The sequence below is a fragment of the Lipophrys pholis genome (genome assembly GCF_963383615.2).
Source record: "Lipophrys pholis genome assembly, chromosome: 16".
Taxonomy (NCBI): domain Eukaryota; kingdom Metazoa; phylum Chordata; class Actinopteri; order Blenniiformes; family Blenniidae; genus Lipophrys; species Lipophrys pholis.
The window spans coordinates 17,439,149-17,454,491 of record NC_137634.1 but is presented as its reverse complement, the minus strand read 5'-3'; the positions used below and the strand labels follow the sequence as shown (position 1 = coordinate 17,454,491).

Below are 15,343 nucleotides of genomic sequence, written 5' to 3'. Positions count from 1 at the left end.
AATCTTTTACATTCAGACAGCAACGTCGGTAAAAAAAGCAACGATATGAACTTGAATCTAATCCACACTGGGGAGTTTTGGTCACACAGCAGCTGGAAGGAGAAAATAGGACAAAACCAACCCCATGACCGGTTAAGATTGGACTGAAAACTCAGTGATTTTTCACCGTTTTTCTTTGTTCTGCCTTTTAATCACTGTTCCCAACCGTGGTACATCTGGTTATGTCCTGACATCGAGGGAGTAGGATACCTGATTAAATCCTTGTTGCATCCAACATCAAGAAAAACTGGTCACATCTGTCACGCAAGCTGCAAAGACTCATACTTACACTTCTTCTAAGATGATTTATATTTCAAAAACTCACAGAACTCCATCTGTTTCTTACAACTACTATTGACATGTATTCCCTAAGTCGATGTAAAGTCCTTTTCCAAATGGCTACTAAAACAACGGGTCTAAACTTCATCCCCTCAGCTTGAGTTTAGCTCTAACAGAGAACTCAGGATTTAGATTATCCAAAGCCACGGATCTTTGTCGTGTTCCTGGAGTTAGAAGGGTACTTTTATGTGATGGAGCTCATTCGCTTGACACTGCCTGGATGGCTTCAGTGGAAACCAGCAGGAGCCCTGGTACAGAGGAGCAGAAGATACGGCTATCCTTGCTCTGTAGAAAAATGAATCAAGAATTGTTATGCCTTAAAAGTGCAGGAAAAGAGTTTCTGTAGCCACTGTGAGAGAAAAAAAAAACAAGCTTTGCCAGAGCAAGATTGTGTCATTAGAGCACAGAAGTTGCAGTTTACTGTGAGCTGGTTGTAACATTTGTTAATGCTGCAGTAATCTGTTCAAATCCCAAACAACCAAGGATTACTGCTTTGTCTTTCTGAAGCCAACATCTGAAGAAAAATAAATAAATTTAAAAAACATTTTGTTGAAGACACCACAAACCACAATTTGCATAATTGTGACTTTGCAGTGTTTTCCTCCATTATCTTACAGTAGGTTTCCCAGCTAGTTTCTTCGTCGTGATACCAGACGCATTTTCTCTTCAGATGAAAGATAGGAGGACATGAAGGATAATTGGGCTACAGCCATGAAGTCTGGTTTTTTCTTCTTTTTTTCTTCCCCTCAAAGCTTTTTCCCTCTTTCTCTCTCTCCTCGTCCCCTGTGGTCCGTCGTCGGTCCCCTCCCAACTAGGTTAGCATGAATTTTTCATCCTCTGTTCAGGGGCGGAGGCCTCCGCAGACACCATGGCACGCCTGGAATTATTCATGCTCTCGCGCAGTCATATGCAAAGATATAGATACAGACAGCCACCTCCTGGTACAGCCATGTGTCGGTGTATATATCAGAATGCAGTTGGAGTAGTTACTTCATGGAGCACACATGATTTTTTTGCAAATTTGTTAATTTGGCCACACAGAGTTCTCCAAGAAAACCCTTTACTTTCCTCCTTTATTCGTGCACGTGCTGTTGTCGGAGGAGTAAATTACTGTCAATCTGCATTCATGTTTGAAAGCATCCTCTTACCATTATACACTGTGCAGTGTCAACAGAATGCACATGCGGAGTTTCCAGCACGGTTTGTGGTGGTCGCCTTTATCAGCAGCACATCCCTGCCACGCTTCTCAGTCTCTCTATCTTCCTCCGTCTCGCCTGCTCTTGCAGCCAGTGATTGACAGGAAGTCCACAACGGGGGCAAGCTAAGCCAATAGCGCCCCTTGTTTATGCTGCCAAAACACATATAGATCCAGCGAAGGAGATGTGAAGATCAGCACACGCACACTGACACACACACACACACTCACGCCCTGCCAGCGGCCGTTTACAGTGGCCCGGTTCCAGTGACTTTGGATCACCCACTTCTGTTTAGGTTTGCTTTGTCTGTCATTAATTTAGTCTCCTCTGCTCTCTGCCACATTCCTCCTCTCCTCGCTTCTCGTCCGTCCCCTCCGATTTTTCTTCTCTAACATCATTTTTTGCTGTCTCCTCTCATCACTTCTTATCTAATGCCCTGCTTTCATTTTATCAGCTGCTGTTTGCTCATTTTGTTTCATCTCCTCTATCCTTTCCCGTCTTATTTTTCTTTTTTCCTCTCTTCTCTCGTCACTCCGACTCCTTTGTATTCATCCAGTGGCAGATACAGATAATTTTTCATCGGGTCCACAGTTGGTGCCATAAGTTAAACTTGGAGGTCCCAACCAGAAGTGATCTCACTGACATGTCTCTTTTTTCATCTCACTGCACAGTGAAATTGAAGTTATTGTATTTATGTCGGCCTCGGGTCATCTCTTTCGTCTGTCAACATTATTATGAAGTAAAATACGTCCATTTGATTGAATCGTTCTCATTAATTTCTGGTTCTTTGGTGCATTTATTGAATTTCTATGATATATTATCCTCATTGTGATCTGAAGGACATGTTAAGTTTGGCCCAGAACTTCCTGTTCAGCTTACTTTTAGATTCCAGTTTTTTTTTTCTTTTTCTCGTATAATTAGCGTCAACTTTTCACAATTATTAACGACCCTGAGAAAGAATAAAATTTGAGGGGCCACACAGGCTGGCCAATTACCATTAAATATATATCCTTGTTTTTTTAATTTTATTTTTATCACCCCTTTTTTCCTCCCTTCATCACATCCCCCACGTTTTCAGCATTTACGGGACTTTAGAAAGTGAAATGTGTTACAGTAAACGGTAAATGAACTTTACTTTATATAGCGCATTTTCACCGCCTCAGCAGTTTCAAAGTGCTTTACGCTGTTAGTTGCATTCACCCCAAACTTTTCATATCTCAGGTTCACCTACTCGCTTCTCGAAATCTTACAATCTGTTCCTTGATGTCAAACATGTGTACCCCCTATGTATTCCCCCATATATAAATTGAGTGTAATCACCCCACGGGCTGCCCTCGCTCCTTCGTCCTGCTCCTCAGGCAGAGTAATCGGGAGCAATTTGGAGTTACATCCATGCCAGCACTTCACCCCTGGGGGCTCCTCACTCAGACCTTTAATGCTCGGAGGTTCTGCATCCCGAGATGACCACATTACAAATCCATTAGCGTGGAAGTTGATGGAGGTTTTAGATTTATATACATAAAGGCGCATAATGTTGTAGGAGAGATGGCCCGCTGCTGAAGACTTTCCAAATAAAATAAAAAAATAAACTGTTTGAGCTTACTTACTCATTTAGTCCTTTTTCCTTCAACTAATCTGAAGGTAGAGACAGAAAATGTGTCCATCCGAAACAGAAAGTGAAGTACATTTAAGATTCTTCCAGGATCGGCTGAGTGTGCAGAAAACAAGGAGGAGGAGAGAAACTGAATCTTGTCTACCAAATTGTCTGCCTCTGGAGGCTGTATTAAAGCATTTGACGGGACCGCAGCGATCTACCGTTGCTAAAAATACATGCCACTTTAAAGTGTTACCTCCTGCATGTGCAGTACTCTTTGATGTCCCGCTTCTTTTTCTTTTCTTTGTTGCGGAATTTCATGTTCCAATGTCTTTCGTCACCGATTTGAACCAACGCACCAACTCTGACGTTGACGTGTTCTCAATGTTTCCCTCTCCCTGCAGGTACTACCTGAAAAACAACATGGAGACGGAGACGTTGTGCTCGGATGAGGATGCGCAGGACCTCCTCAGAGAGAGTCAGATCTCACTGCTGCAGCTCAGCACCATGGAAGTCGCCGCGCAGCTTTCCATGAGGGACTTTGAACTCTTTAGAAATATTGAGTCCACAGAGTGAGTACGAAGCAGCAGTTTGCAGAGAAAACCTCACAAGATATTCCAGTTTCATATTTCAGGACACAAACTTACCGGCTGAAGCCGTTACCATCTAAAACCGTTAGGATTGCTTTCATGGGTTTTCCTCTTCTCTTTCTTGATTCTCAGGTATGTGGACGACTTATTTAAATTAGACTCCTCTGTGGGAAGTGGCAATCTAAAACAGTTTGAGGAAGTGATAAACCAGGAGACCTTCTGGGTCGCCACAGAGATCCTGAAGGAGCCCAATGCCCTGAAGAGGATGAAGACCATCAAACACTTCATCAAGATTGCCCTGCACTGCAGGGAGTGCAAGAACTTCAACTCCATGTTTGCTATTATCAGGTGGGCTGTTCTCTTAGATTATTAGTAGCATTGCACCGTATTTATTCCTTTCCTAGTCTGTGTTCTGCAGTGGCGTCGCAGGCACACCAGAGCTTCTCGGTTTGCATTACCCGCTGACATCATTTATGCCAAACGAGCTCCAGCAGCCGGTCCGGCCAAAACCACACAGCGTCTGCCTCTGCACGTCTGCAGCATTTAAAATAACAGTCCCACAGCAACAGTTACACTTATTGTTTGTTGCGCTGGGTGAGTCCCTCCGGCCCCTGTGGTTAGTCTCTGGATGGCTGTAGGATTGAGCTGAGGAGGTTAGTCTGGCCCTGATAACAGATAAAACCCACATTATGGGATCAAGGCAGCAGTGTTCAGTGTGATATGTTTTACAGATGCACTTGGACGATGGATTGCCTTTGTAGCTTCCAGTTTGTTTTTGTCTGCACTTCTTTTGAGTTTGTAGGATTTACATCTACTGTAAAGATTCATGCTCTTTCTGTGGAGTCTTAATTTTAACTTTAGTTGAAGCGTTATTAAACAAGAGCATGATTAACATTTGACCAAGCACTATTGTTTTTTCCCCCTTGCAAAGCACTGTGAATTGCCTGGTGTCTCAATGGCGCAATATAAAAAACTTACCCTGACTAAAACCATTTGCATGAGCCCTTAATCAGGCAAGTGAGCAAATTCAGTACTTTGTGGATCTCTTTATATTTTCTTCGATACTAACAATAGTCAATTTAAGGAAATACAAGAATGTAGACAAGTAGTTTTGGTAATTATACAAGTAGGTGTCATTTTTGTAGTGTTTCTTTTATATAGATATAAACATTATAGAGTTTGTATGGCTTGCTTTAGGAAAGCATCTCCCGTTTACACTAACTGCACCTGATTTATGCATTAATGTTTAGAATATTAAAATGTGAGATATTGTGCTTGATCATAGGTATTCTGTGTACTTCAAAAGAAATGTGCACCTTACAGTTAAACTTAACTCAGTTTCCACCCTATAAAGAATTATCCACATAGAAATCTGCTACATAATCTGTTGTCATTGTGCTTTGCCTCCACAGCAAAGGGTTTCTGTGTTTTAGTTTCATGTTTGTTGGTGTTCTGTTGCAGTCTAGTCCCAACTCGTCACATGCTGTTTATGAGATTGCTTATACACATCAGTGTTTTGCATTGCTGTGTTCTCCGTCACAGACATATCAGAATCGCCGTGATTGCGTAAAGTGTTTACAGCTTTTACTTTACAGTACAGCCCTCTCTCTACCAAAGTTTAATTAACATTTCTCACGTGCTGTTGTAAGTATGTCCTTTGTGCTGTTAGATGCCGGCCACTTTCAATCTGGACTTGCAGTTAAAGGAGCTCGACAGTATGTTGAGCCTCTGTTTGACGTTGTAAAAATCACTGAAGAGCGAAAGTGTTTGACCTCCGTGTGCCTTTACACTCCTGCCCACCACAGGGTGTCTTTGCACATATGGCCCACTGATGCATCACCTAACTGGTGATGGGGGCACAGCTGCTAGTGTGTGCAGGGAAAAAAGAAAAGTCCAAAAATGAAGGCAGGTCAAACACAGGATTTCTAATTCACACAATCATTTTCTACAAAAGATGCTGCAGAAAGGAATAATATACCCCGAAGCTGCAGAGTCCGGATTAAGAATTAATGGGAATGAACAAGAAAACGTGACGAAAAAGAAGCGAATGCTCCCACAGTTGTAATTATTAGTGTCTAAACGAGGTGTGTGTATAGAGTTGAAGTAGCTTCAAGAGGTTCTCTGACTCACTCAATCGATTGAGCTGAAAAAAAAAATGATTATGTGAATGACATTGTTGTGTCCACATTTAAACTTTTAACCCACTTGTTTCTTACCTTGTGATGCCTGATTATTTTCTTTGTCTATCACTTGCTCAAATTTATTGCTGTACCTCTCCTCCGTTTCTCCCAACGCAACCTATGTAGCTGCACCATCTTCCTCCCCACCTCATCTTCCTCTTCTCTCCCCTTTATCTCACAGCGGGCTCAACTTGGCACCGGTGGCCAGGCTGCGGAGCTCGTGGGAAAAACTGCCCAGCAAGTACGAGAAGCTGTTTGGGGACCTGCAGGATGTGTTCGACCCGTCCAGGAACATGGCCAAGTACCGAAACGTGCTGAGCAGCCAGAGCATGCAGCCCCCGATCATCCCGCTGTTTCCCGTGGTCAAGAAGGACCTCACCTTCCTACACGAAGGTAGGAAAGACTTTTCTGACGCGTATCTAATCATACACGTGTCAGAAAGAGGCTCAGCGACTGAGGCTCCTTTACATGGTGGACATGTTCAGTTTAATGGCCTCTACTTCCTCTGCGTTGTGCAGAAGGTCAATTTCAGTCTCACTCAGGCGGTTCACTTCTGCTAAAGACTTCCCCATCTCGCCTTTGTAACAGATCATACTGAGTCAGGTCAAAACTACAAACTTCTCAGAATTGGTTGTCTTTAAAAAAAAAAAACCTTCAGGGTGATTTTAGCAGTCAAAAACTAAGCTTCTTTTACTGTGCAGCTTACAAAAAAAAAAACTCTCAGACACCGCCTGATCTGTCTAAATAGAAAAGAAAGACGCTACTTTGATCCCGTGCAGGAACAACAAGAAAGAGATCAGAGAATTTGATTTTTACTCTGAAGACGAGACCTAAAAATATTGTAGCAAACAACCAAAAATATGAATCATTTATCTCCATTACAACTTTGAGAGCCGACTTCACACTGAAATTGTCTTCTTTCGTCTGAGTGTGTGATTTTGTTTTCCCAGGAAATGACTCCAGTGTCGACGGTCTTGTGAACTTTGAAAAGCTGAGGATGATTGCGAAGGAGATCAGACACGTGGTGCGGATGACCTCGGCCAACATGGACCCCGCACTCATGTTCAGACAGAGGTTGGTTGTCCTGATAGCAGAACTAATGATCTCCTCTTAAGATTTTTCTTTCCTCTAACCTGGATGTAGTGACGCTGGAGCCAGTTTCTCGAGTAACTGTCATTGATATTCCTGATTTCTTACATTTAGATAGACAGATGTCAATCAAAAACACTTGTTGTCCTTATACAGGAGTTAAATGTCTCCAAAGTGTATAATTCAGAGTTTTGAAAAATCATAGTGCAAACTGATAAGCAAATTTTCACCATGATAATTCTCGGTTCAGTTACTGTAAGTAAATGTGCAAACTCATGGCGGTTTAGCAAGTTGTACAAAAAAAATCACTTACTATCAGTTAGTAAACTTCCTTTAAGGTTTGTGTATCTTTGGAACTGGCTCTTCCTGTTTCCTCTCAGCCAGACTGCAGCAAAACTGACACTTCTCAGAAAGAGAAGGAAGAAAGCCCAGAATAACAAAAGTGATGCAAGGTGTTACAACACTTCTGAACTCTACAAATGTTGGCAAAAAGGTTCACGGCAACAACCCCATACCACCACCCGGCCAACCTGGATCCTTCACATACAGGATCAGGGCGCACACTCCAGGTCTGGTCCAATCAATTCCCCTCCGATGCCCGCCCTGTTCATTGCACTCGGTGTTTTGATTGCATTCCTCTGGTGGAATATAACCAGCCGAGGACATGAGCCGGGGAATGAATGGAGCGGGAGGTGGAATTGATGCCAGCCGCAGTGTGTAGTTTGTGTCACTCAGTTTGTGTGTTTTTATCACTGTCACTGCTGCAGTGCATGACTGCCCCCTGCAGACACTCCCTTTACACTGCAAACTCAAGACATGGGGAAGAAAAGGCTCATTTCTAGTACATTCAGACATACTCAAATCCACTTTTTCTTTATTTAGCAGTTAATAATCTGAACCTAATGTATGACTCCCGGTCCACTGAAGAAACATTAAGATTTGTCTTGTCATAATTATGTTTTAGAGATCATGTTCACAACACAGCCCAGCTAGGTATGTTTTTAGGAGTTCACATGTTATAAATAATGGAGGTTTAAGACAAGTTTGTTGCTAGTGTCTATTTTAAAGACTCCATCTGTGGTTTGATGAGTTCAGGTCGTAAGTTAAGTGTCCAGGCCTGGATTTAAAAGTTTGTGTCGACTTGAGAGAACCCATGTCTGTTTTAAGCAGTTCGAGGCTGGCTTAAGAAATAATACGTAATTTTTTTTATTTCTTTTTGTCTTCAAAGTGTCAAAAGTATCTTTTGGGGGGAAAAGTAACAATGACACTTGAATTCCTACAAATAGACCCCGCTCTTTTTTTATTGATAATATTAACATATATCAACTCTGAGGAAAAGTTCCTTTTAACACCTGCAAGCATCAGAATACCGCCTCAGCTATTGATGACACTTTGCAAAGCCATTATATTAGAGAAATAATGGGGTATGTGAAATTTGCAACTATCTGGATCTACAAATGAGATGCAGACAGCTGCATTCAAACACCCATGTGTGCAGCCATTTAATCTATTAAGATATGAGGAGACATTTGCTTGCATATCTCAAAGGGTGTTTGCAGCAATTTCTGGCTTCTCACTTTTAGAATGGGATGCGACATAATTGTACCTATGCCCGTGTATTTCTGCAATGGAGAGTGAATTTTAGCAATCGTAGGTCTTCAAAATGGAGGCCATTATGTAAATATGTTTGTCTGGGCCTGAAGGATGAACTTCATCTGTGTTACTCAACAGGAAGAGAGCATCATTCTGAAATGAGCTGCTCTTCTTCCCAGTTTTGATATACAATCTTTTAACTTATGATACATGTTTGCATTTTACACACTCATGACAACAACCTGCTGCAGTGTTTGTGTGGTTCACACATCCATCACACACCTCAGGTTGATATGGGGAGATGTCCTATGTCTGGTGTCCTCCCATCTTCAATCATTTCTTGTTGTTTGTGGTAGCATGACCTCTACATAGTCTTGTCTCCTCCTCCTCCTCTTCTTCCTCCTCCTCCTCTTCCCTCATCCCCGACCCTTGAACTTGTCTTTAAGTCACGCTTCAATCTTCACGCCTCTTGCTTGCAGGAAGAAGAGGTGGAAGAGTTTAGGGTAAGTTTGTCCTAGTTTACCAGTCTCGTACTGGTTTCGAGTCCGAACCAGCAGAAATTCGATCCACCCTGCATCCCTCACCGCCATAAACTCTGCATGTGCCCCCCCCTTTCTTTCTTTTCCTGTGGGAGTGTTTGCGTGTGTCTGCCTGAGCTTCTGTGTAAATAACCTTTCCATTTGCAGTGCCCATTCACCTGAACCATGCTGAAGCCCATCATTGACCCACCCATTGTCTGCTCATAAGTTTGTTTGTTTGAGTCATTTAGTAGCTCCAAGTAAAACATTGTCCTACCAAGCAGTTCTGCACAAATGAGCATTAACTGTCGTCAACATGTGTACACACACATACACAAGGGGTGAAAATCATTCTGTAAGGCAGCACAGCTTCAAACACAAAACAACTAATAAGTTCCAAAAGAAAAAAGCTTAATGTGGCTACTTCCCTGAAGAAATACTAAAATCAAATTCATTAATGAATGCTAAAAACTCAAAGATCCATTTAGCCTATTTTGAGTCATTTAATCTCGCTGTGATAATCATTAATAAAGTAGTTAGGGTTGTTGGATTTGTTATTATATTATTGTCTCAACTTTATTAGTTTCTGAAAGCTTCTGGCTCTAATTTGGTACTAAAAGGAGCTATTGCAGTATTAAAGTAGTGAAGGAACCAATACCATCACATTAAGACGGCATCCTGATGATTTTAGTCATTATTTAGTCTTTTCATCACTTGTCATCATTAAAATTCACATGAACACCAACTAAAGTGTCGGTGAACACAACTTAATCCCGACAAAAATCATTGGAAGTTTTAAAACATGAATGCAATTATGAGACCTCTCTAGCAAAAAGGCATCATCTCCTGATGTAATACTACTGAAAACTTCCTGATGCACTCTGGCTATATTGTTTTTCCACTGTTGTTTTAAAAGTAAAGAATGAAATTTGAACTTCAGCCAGAAGCTCCATATAGGCCACATCCCGTCATTCTCCTAAATCAGGACAAAACAGACTGTGAGAAGTACTTTATAGATACTATTTGACTCAGGTTTTGTTGTTTCGTTCCTAAGTGCATCCCGGCATAATATTCCCCCATATCGAGTGTTGCGCATCTTTTGTTTCCTAACCCTTTTTGCCTCCATCTGACAGAATGACCTGCTGTTCTGTACTGTGATAGCATGGCACACCGGGGAGTGCTGCCTCCCTCCCAGTTGCATGGTCCTGTTTTAAAATGCTATGCTCCGATACAAAGAAAGACATCCAGTGAAGCACTATTTGATAAGGAAGTTTACACTTGTAATGATTATTTGCCTTTCCCCACCCCTCTTTTTTTTCTGTCATCTTACATCTATGTGCATTCCCTCTCTTTGTTATTCCACATTTACTGCCATCTATCTCTTCTTCATCACACTTTTTTCTTCTGGGATATCTCTCTCTCGCTATGTTTCCTCCTCCGTCATCTTTACCCTCCCCAGGTCCTTGAGTCAGGGCAGCACCAACTCCAACATGCTGGACGTTCAGGGCGGCGCCCATAAGAAGCGAGTGCGCCGCAGCTCGCTGCTCAACGCCAAGAAGCTGTACGAAGACGCTCAGATGGCCAGGAAGGTGAAGCAATACCTCTCTAATCTCACAGTGGAGTCGGATGAGGAGAAACACCAAATCATGTCCCTGCAGTGCGAGCCAGCGTACCACACCTGTGAGTAACATAGAAAGTCCACCTGCTCAGATGACCTATTGATTTATATGGTGTAAGTAAATGTTTAATAAGACAAGAAAATCGATTATTGTGTAGCCCTGACGTTTCTCAAAGCACACATTTGATTCAAATATTTCTAACTTAATAGAAGTTGTAATAGAAGATTATTTTTGCAATGTATGGGAATTAAGAACATTGATATGACTCTATTTGTTCATACTGCCATCTAGTGTGTTTGCACATGTACTGCAGAAAAGAAATAGAAGTTGATCCATCAAATTATCTCAATGTGCTCACAGTATATGGTTTTCTTAAAGGTTGAGCGTATTGTAAATGTGATTTTATTTGATGAAACATAGATCAAACCTTTAGTACTCCTGAAAACAGTGGTTTTTAGGCAGATCTATACACGCACCTACAAAATCTGAATCCAACACTCAAGCTTAGTTTCCCCTGATTTGATTAAACCATTTGAACTTCCATGTATTTTGGTTTTATTACGAGAAGTTCTAGTTGGGGTAAGGTGAGATGCCCATATGCTGAAATCCTTCTCTCTTGAACTGATACCAAATTTTGGGAAATCCCAAAAGGTTTGAACATTATAAAATACTGAAATGTCCCGTGTACAGACCTTCTAAAACCTCTCCTTTCTTTTACCAGAATTCCTAAATTATTTACAAATGTAAGTTTTCCCACATTTAGATTTACGGTGGAAAACAGTAAATGTTACTCTGGTAAATCTTGATGAGAGATGCAAGGAAATTTCAATCATTACAATGTTTTCTGATTCATTCCTCTTCATCTTCTTTTGCCTGTAGTGTCAAAGAACCTGAGTGAGAGGCGATCGACCAAGTCGGACATGTCTCCAGTGTCCCTGCGGTCAGCGCTTCCATCTGGGAAGTCACAAAACAGGGTGTCGCAAGTCCTTCAGGTCCAGGTCCCGCTGAACCCCCTCCGGAAGAAAAGCACTGCTAAGGACATCGGCACGCCCAGTGAGCCCCCACGCAATACATAAACGGATAAAATATGTTGACCTTAAAAACAAAAAGTTAATAAAGAAATGAATGAATTTCAGTTCCGTATATCATCAATGTTAAGGCCAGTGAGACGATGAGTTTTGTGTTTTCATGTAACTTCAAGACATCATATAAGATCACATCATATATAAATAGACTTTAAGGGTGTAACTGCCTCAGCAGGTACATTGACTCATCTGTTTTCTTCAGACTCCAACTCGCCTCAGGTGGTGAAGAAGCCTCCAGTGAACTCGTCAGAGGAGTGGAGCACCAAGAGACCGTCAGATGACACCGTGTCCTCCATCTCCTCCCTTCACTCCAGCCCCACGGTGTCACCCCAGGGTTCCCCACGTAAAGGTCTGCAGCTCCTGTGCTTCTCCCATTCATGGCCTGATCCCATGTTTTAGTGTTTTTTGAAAGACTCTGCTGCACCTCCTTGATAACACTAACAATCCAACCCTTTTGCTTTCCGTCTGGCTTCAGTTGGAGGCGTGGCCAAGTCCCAGAACTCCGGCCAGATGAACCTGTCGGGATCTTCCTCATCCCTGACCAGCGACGCCAGCACAAAGACCGGCACCGTCAGCCTGCGCAGCTATGGCATAGGTGGGGCTCTCCTCCACAAGAGGATCCAACTGATGACCAAGCAGCACAGCCTAAAGAGGAGCAGGGAGAGAGAGGCAGAGCTGAAAGAGGAAGAGGAAGACGAGGAGGAGGAGGAGGAGAGAAAAAGTATAGTAGAAAAGGAGGACAAGTTGCAGGAGACAGAAGCACTTCAGAGAGGCATGTTTTCCCCAGAGCCAAAGAGAGGAAGATGCAGTCAGCGAAGCATTAGGAGCGACGCAGGCCACATGTTTCACAGAGTCAGAGCAGAAAGATCGTCAGAGGAATGGACAGGGGCTCATTCTTTTCCCTCTTTACCGGGACTGACACCCGTGTTTCTGTCGCCGCCGCCCCAGCCCCAGTTACTGAGCAGTAAACGCTCAGAGTCACCAATCCGGACGAGGCTGCTGTCCCCATTCATGATGCTGAGGGAAAGGAGTCAGTCCAGAGAGAGACCAGCAGCAGTCAGACCTCGTCCCAGCAGCAGCGGGGCAGCAGGGGAGTTTTTATCCTCTTCAGCTGAAGACGAAGCCCAAGCAGAGGCAGAGCAGAAACCCAGGAGGTCCATCAGTCCCAACCCCTTTCTCTGGCTGTGTAGAGACAAAGGCACCAGGAGCGACACAGTCTGACCCATGACCGAGGAAGTCGTAGGGAAAAAACAGTGAAGGAAGATGGCAGTTTGTTCTCAGACTTTATGTTCACATCGTTACATTCACTATGAATCCATCACTCCACGTAGATTCAAATAACATTTTTGATGCATGTCGGCAGGGATTGGTTGAAATGCAGGAGCCTGACATCCACTACAGGAAGGATGTCTGGAAGGTTTGAGGTAGCACAGACATGACGGAGGAGAATTCATCTTACATAAGAGCTGACGTTCTGAGTTCTGGAAGGATTGTTTGTTCAGGGGAAAAAAAACGCTGTGAATTCTTTCAAATGTTCCACCGTCGACGGCTGAATGTAGCAAAATGTTCTGAACGCAGGAATCCTACTCAAATTCTTCATTGAGAAATTGAAGGTTCTTTTGTCAATGTCGAGTAAAGCTTTACTTGTTTTTTTATCGTCTAGTTATTTGCAAAAGCGTTCATCATTTCAAGTGTTTGTTATTAAAAGAGAAGAAGCAGTTATGTGTCTTTCTGTGGCCAGCAGTATTTAATTACACTTTCAGGCAGTCTCCTTTAGTTTGACTGTGTGATATGAAATTCAAATTTTTATGTTGTTGACGTGTTCTATTGAGTTTCACACAATTCAGAGTGTCTGAACCCGGTAACTTTATGTACTTTTACCTTTAAGTGTTCACAATATATGTTCCTCACAGTTTGTGAAAGTGATTAGCAACATTGTTTGCACAAACTGGGGATTTTTCACTGAATTTGAGTCCGTTGACAAAATATATCCCATAATCACAGATTCATATGACTGGTTTGTTTTGGTGTTTTTGTCAGTTTTAAGGGAGAATTTATGTAAATTACAGTGATTGTTCAACATTGCCTGAAGACTGGCAGCCCCCAGTATTTCTACATTAGAACCCTTTGTGAAAGAGAATTACTTTATTTCTAAATATATTTCCATGTGGGATATACTAGCAACATGCACGTTCATTTAATACACTTACTTTAGAGAAACACAGTTGGTCATTGTCATTATATTTTGGTTGAAGTGCTTGGCCACAGTTAAGCTCTCTGGCACAGAAGATGGATTTTTTGCGGCTCTGACAATAATGAGTGTCGTCTATCTTTGCCTAAAAGACTCAAGGGAAAAGGCTGTGAAACTCCTGCTATCGAACCCTTTCCTGTCGGTGTTTGTCCTGTAAAAATGTCGACATTTACTGTTTTACGCTGAGCTTTAAATTTTGTTCCATTCAAACGCTGCAGGTCTCTTCTCCCTCTTAGTTTGACCTTATCCCTCTCTTTATCTCTTCGTGTTAACCTTGATGATTAATCTTTGCTTGAAATAACCTTCTAATGTGTTAAACGTTCCAGGCTACGCCCTCCTTCCGGCCGGTAAAGCAGACAACCTGTCGGACTCGAGCCACAGCGAGATCTCCTCCCGCTCCAGTATCTGCTCGGTGGACTCGGTGCCGGCTCCCGGGCTGGACGACCGCTGCAGCGGCAGCAACAACAGGAGCGGCACAACCTCCGCCGCCGCCGCCGTCACTTCGGCCGCGACGACGACGTCTGCGGTCGCCGAGAGCTCAGCGGTGACGCACGCACACATAAATGCTGATTACAGTCAGCCCAGCACAAGGTAATCAACTTAGGCAGAGTTTCTCTGTGTTAGATTGTCTATGGTGTAAGGAGGGGGTCAAAGGTTTGGTTTCTCAGCTGGGTTTCAGTTTGCAGTATTCATAATACATGGGTACGAATCATAGTATATAATCCTAAATACGCTTTTCTATTGTAGTCTCTACAAGCTGCTCATTGTCTGACTCTTATTAACCCTTTTTTCTAAAATTAACAATAGGAAATTAAAGGAGTATTAGAATATAGCTGAATAAGTAGTACTTATTAGGTGCTATTTTGTTGGTTTTTTCTTTTTAATACTAGAATGAAGAACACAGAAAACAACTGCAATTGAAAGAACAATAACTAGTAAAATAAATGTGTCGTTAATGGAGGACAGTAGGACTCAATAATGTACTGGCAATAATTCAAAGCCTATTTAGACAATTTCTTAAGATATTTGATAGTAAAACTGTATTGGTATACCTTTATATCCCTTTGAAAGTGTAGAAATGTCCTTCAGCATCACCTTAAGGTGTAGATTTTCATCCTGGAGCCGATTCTAGCTGACAATAGGGAAAAGAGGGGAATGTCCTGGACAGGCGGTTTAAAGGGATATTCCATGTTTTCATTCACATAAACAGTGTTCTCACCTCATATTGGGAAATGTTCATATCCCCTATA

At 42.4% G+C, this 15,343-nt stretch overlaps 1 protein-coding gene across 5 annotated transcripts in view; it reads left to right on the top strand.

The window, feature by feature from the left end:
- rapgef6 (Rap guanine nucleotide exchange factor (GEF) 6) overlaps window positions 1-15,343 on the top strand; it is a 135,266-nt gene that overhangs the window by 115,493 nt on the left and 4,430 nt on the right. For 3 of the 5 annotated variants that reach the window (XM_080483627.1, XM_080483629.1, XM_080483625.1), the window contains 10 exons: window positions 3,573-3,740; window positions 3,891-4,106; window positions 6,120-6,331; window positions 6,889-7,012; window positions 9,100-9,123; window positions 10,598-10,818; window positions 11,637-11,810; window positions 12,045-12,191; window positions 12,318-12,437; window positions 14,420-14,684. In XM_080483627.1, the coding sequence (XP_080339753.1) occupies window positions 3,573-3,740; window positions 3,891-4,106; window positions 6,120-6,331; window positions 6,889-7,012; window positions 9,100-9,123; window positions 10,598-10,818; window positions 11,637-11,810; window positions 12,045-12,191; window positions 12,318-12,437; window positions 14,420-14,684 (1,671 nt within the window). The remainder of the gene's footprint in view (window positions 1-3,572; window positions 3,741-3,890; window positions 4,107-6,119; window positions 6,332-6,888; window positions 7,013-9,099; window positions 9,124-10,597; window positions 10,819-11,636; window positions 11,811-12,044; window positions 12,192-12,317; window positions 12,438-14,419; window positions 14,685-15,343) is intronic. The other 2 variants (XM_080483628.1, XM_080483626.1) reach the window with 1 other exon arrangement.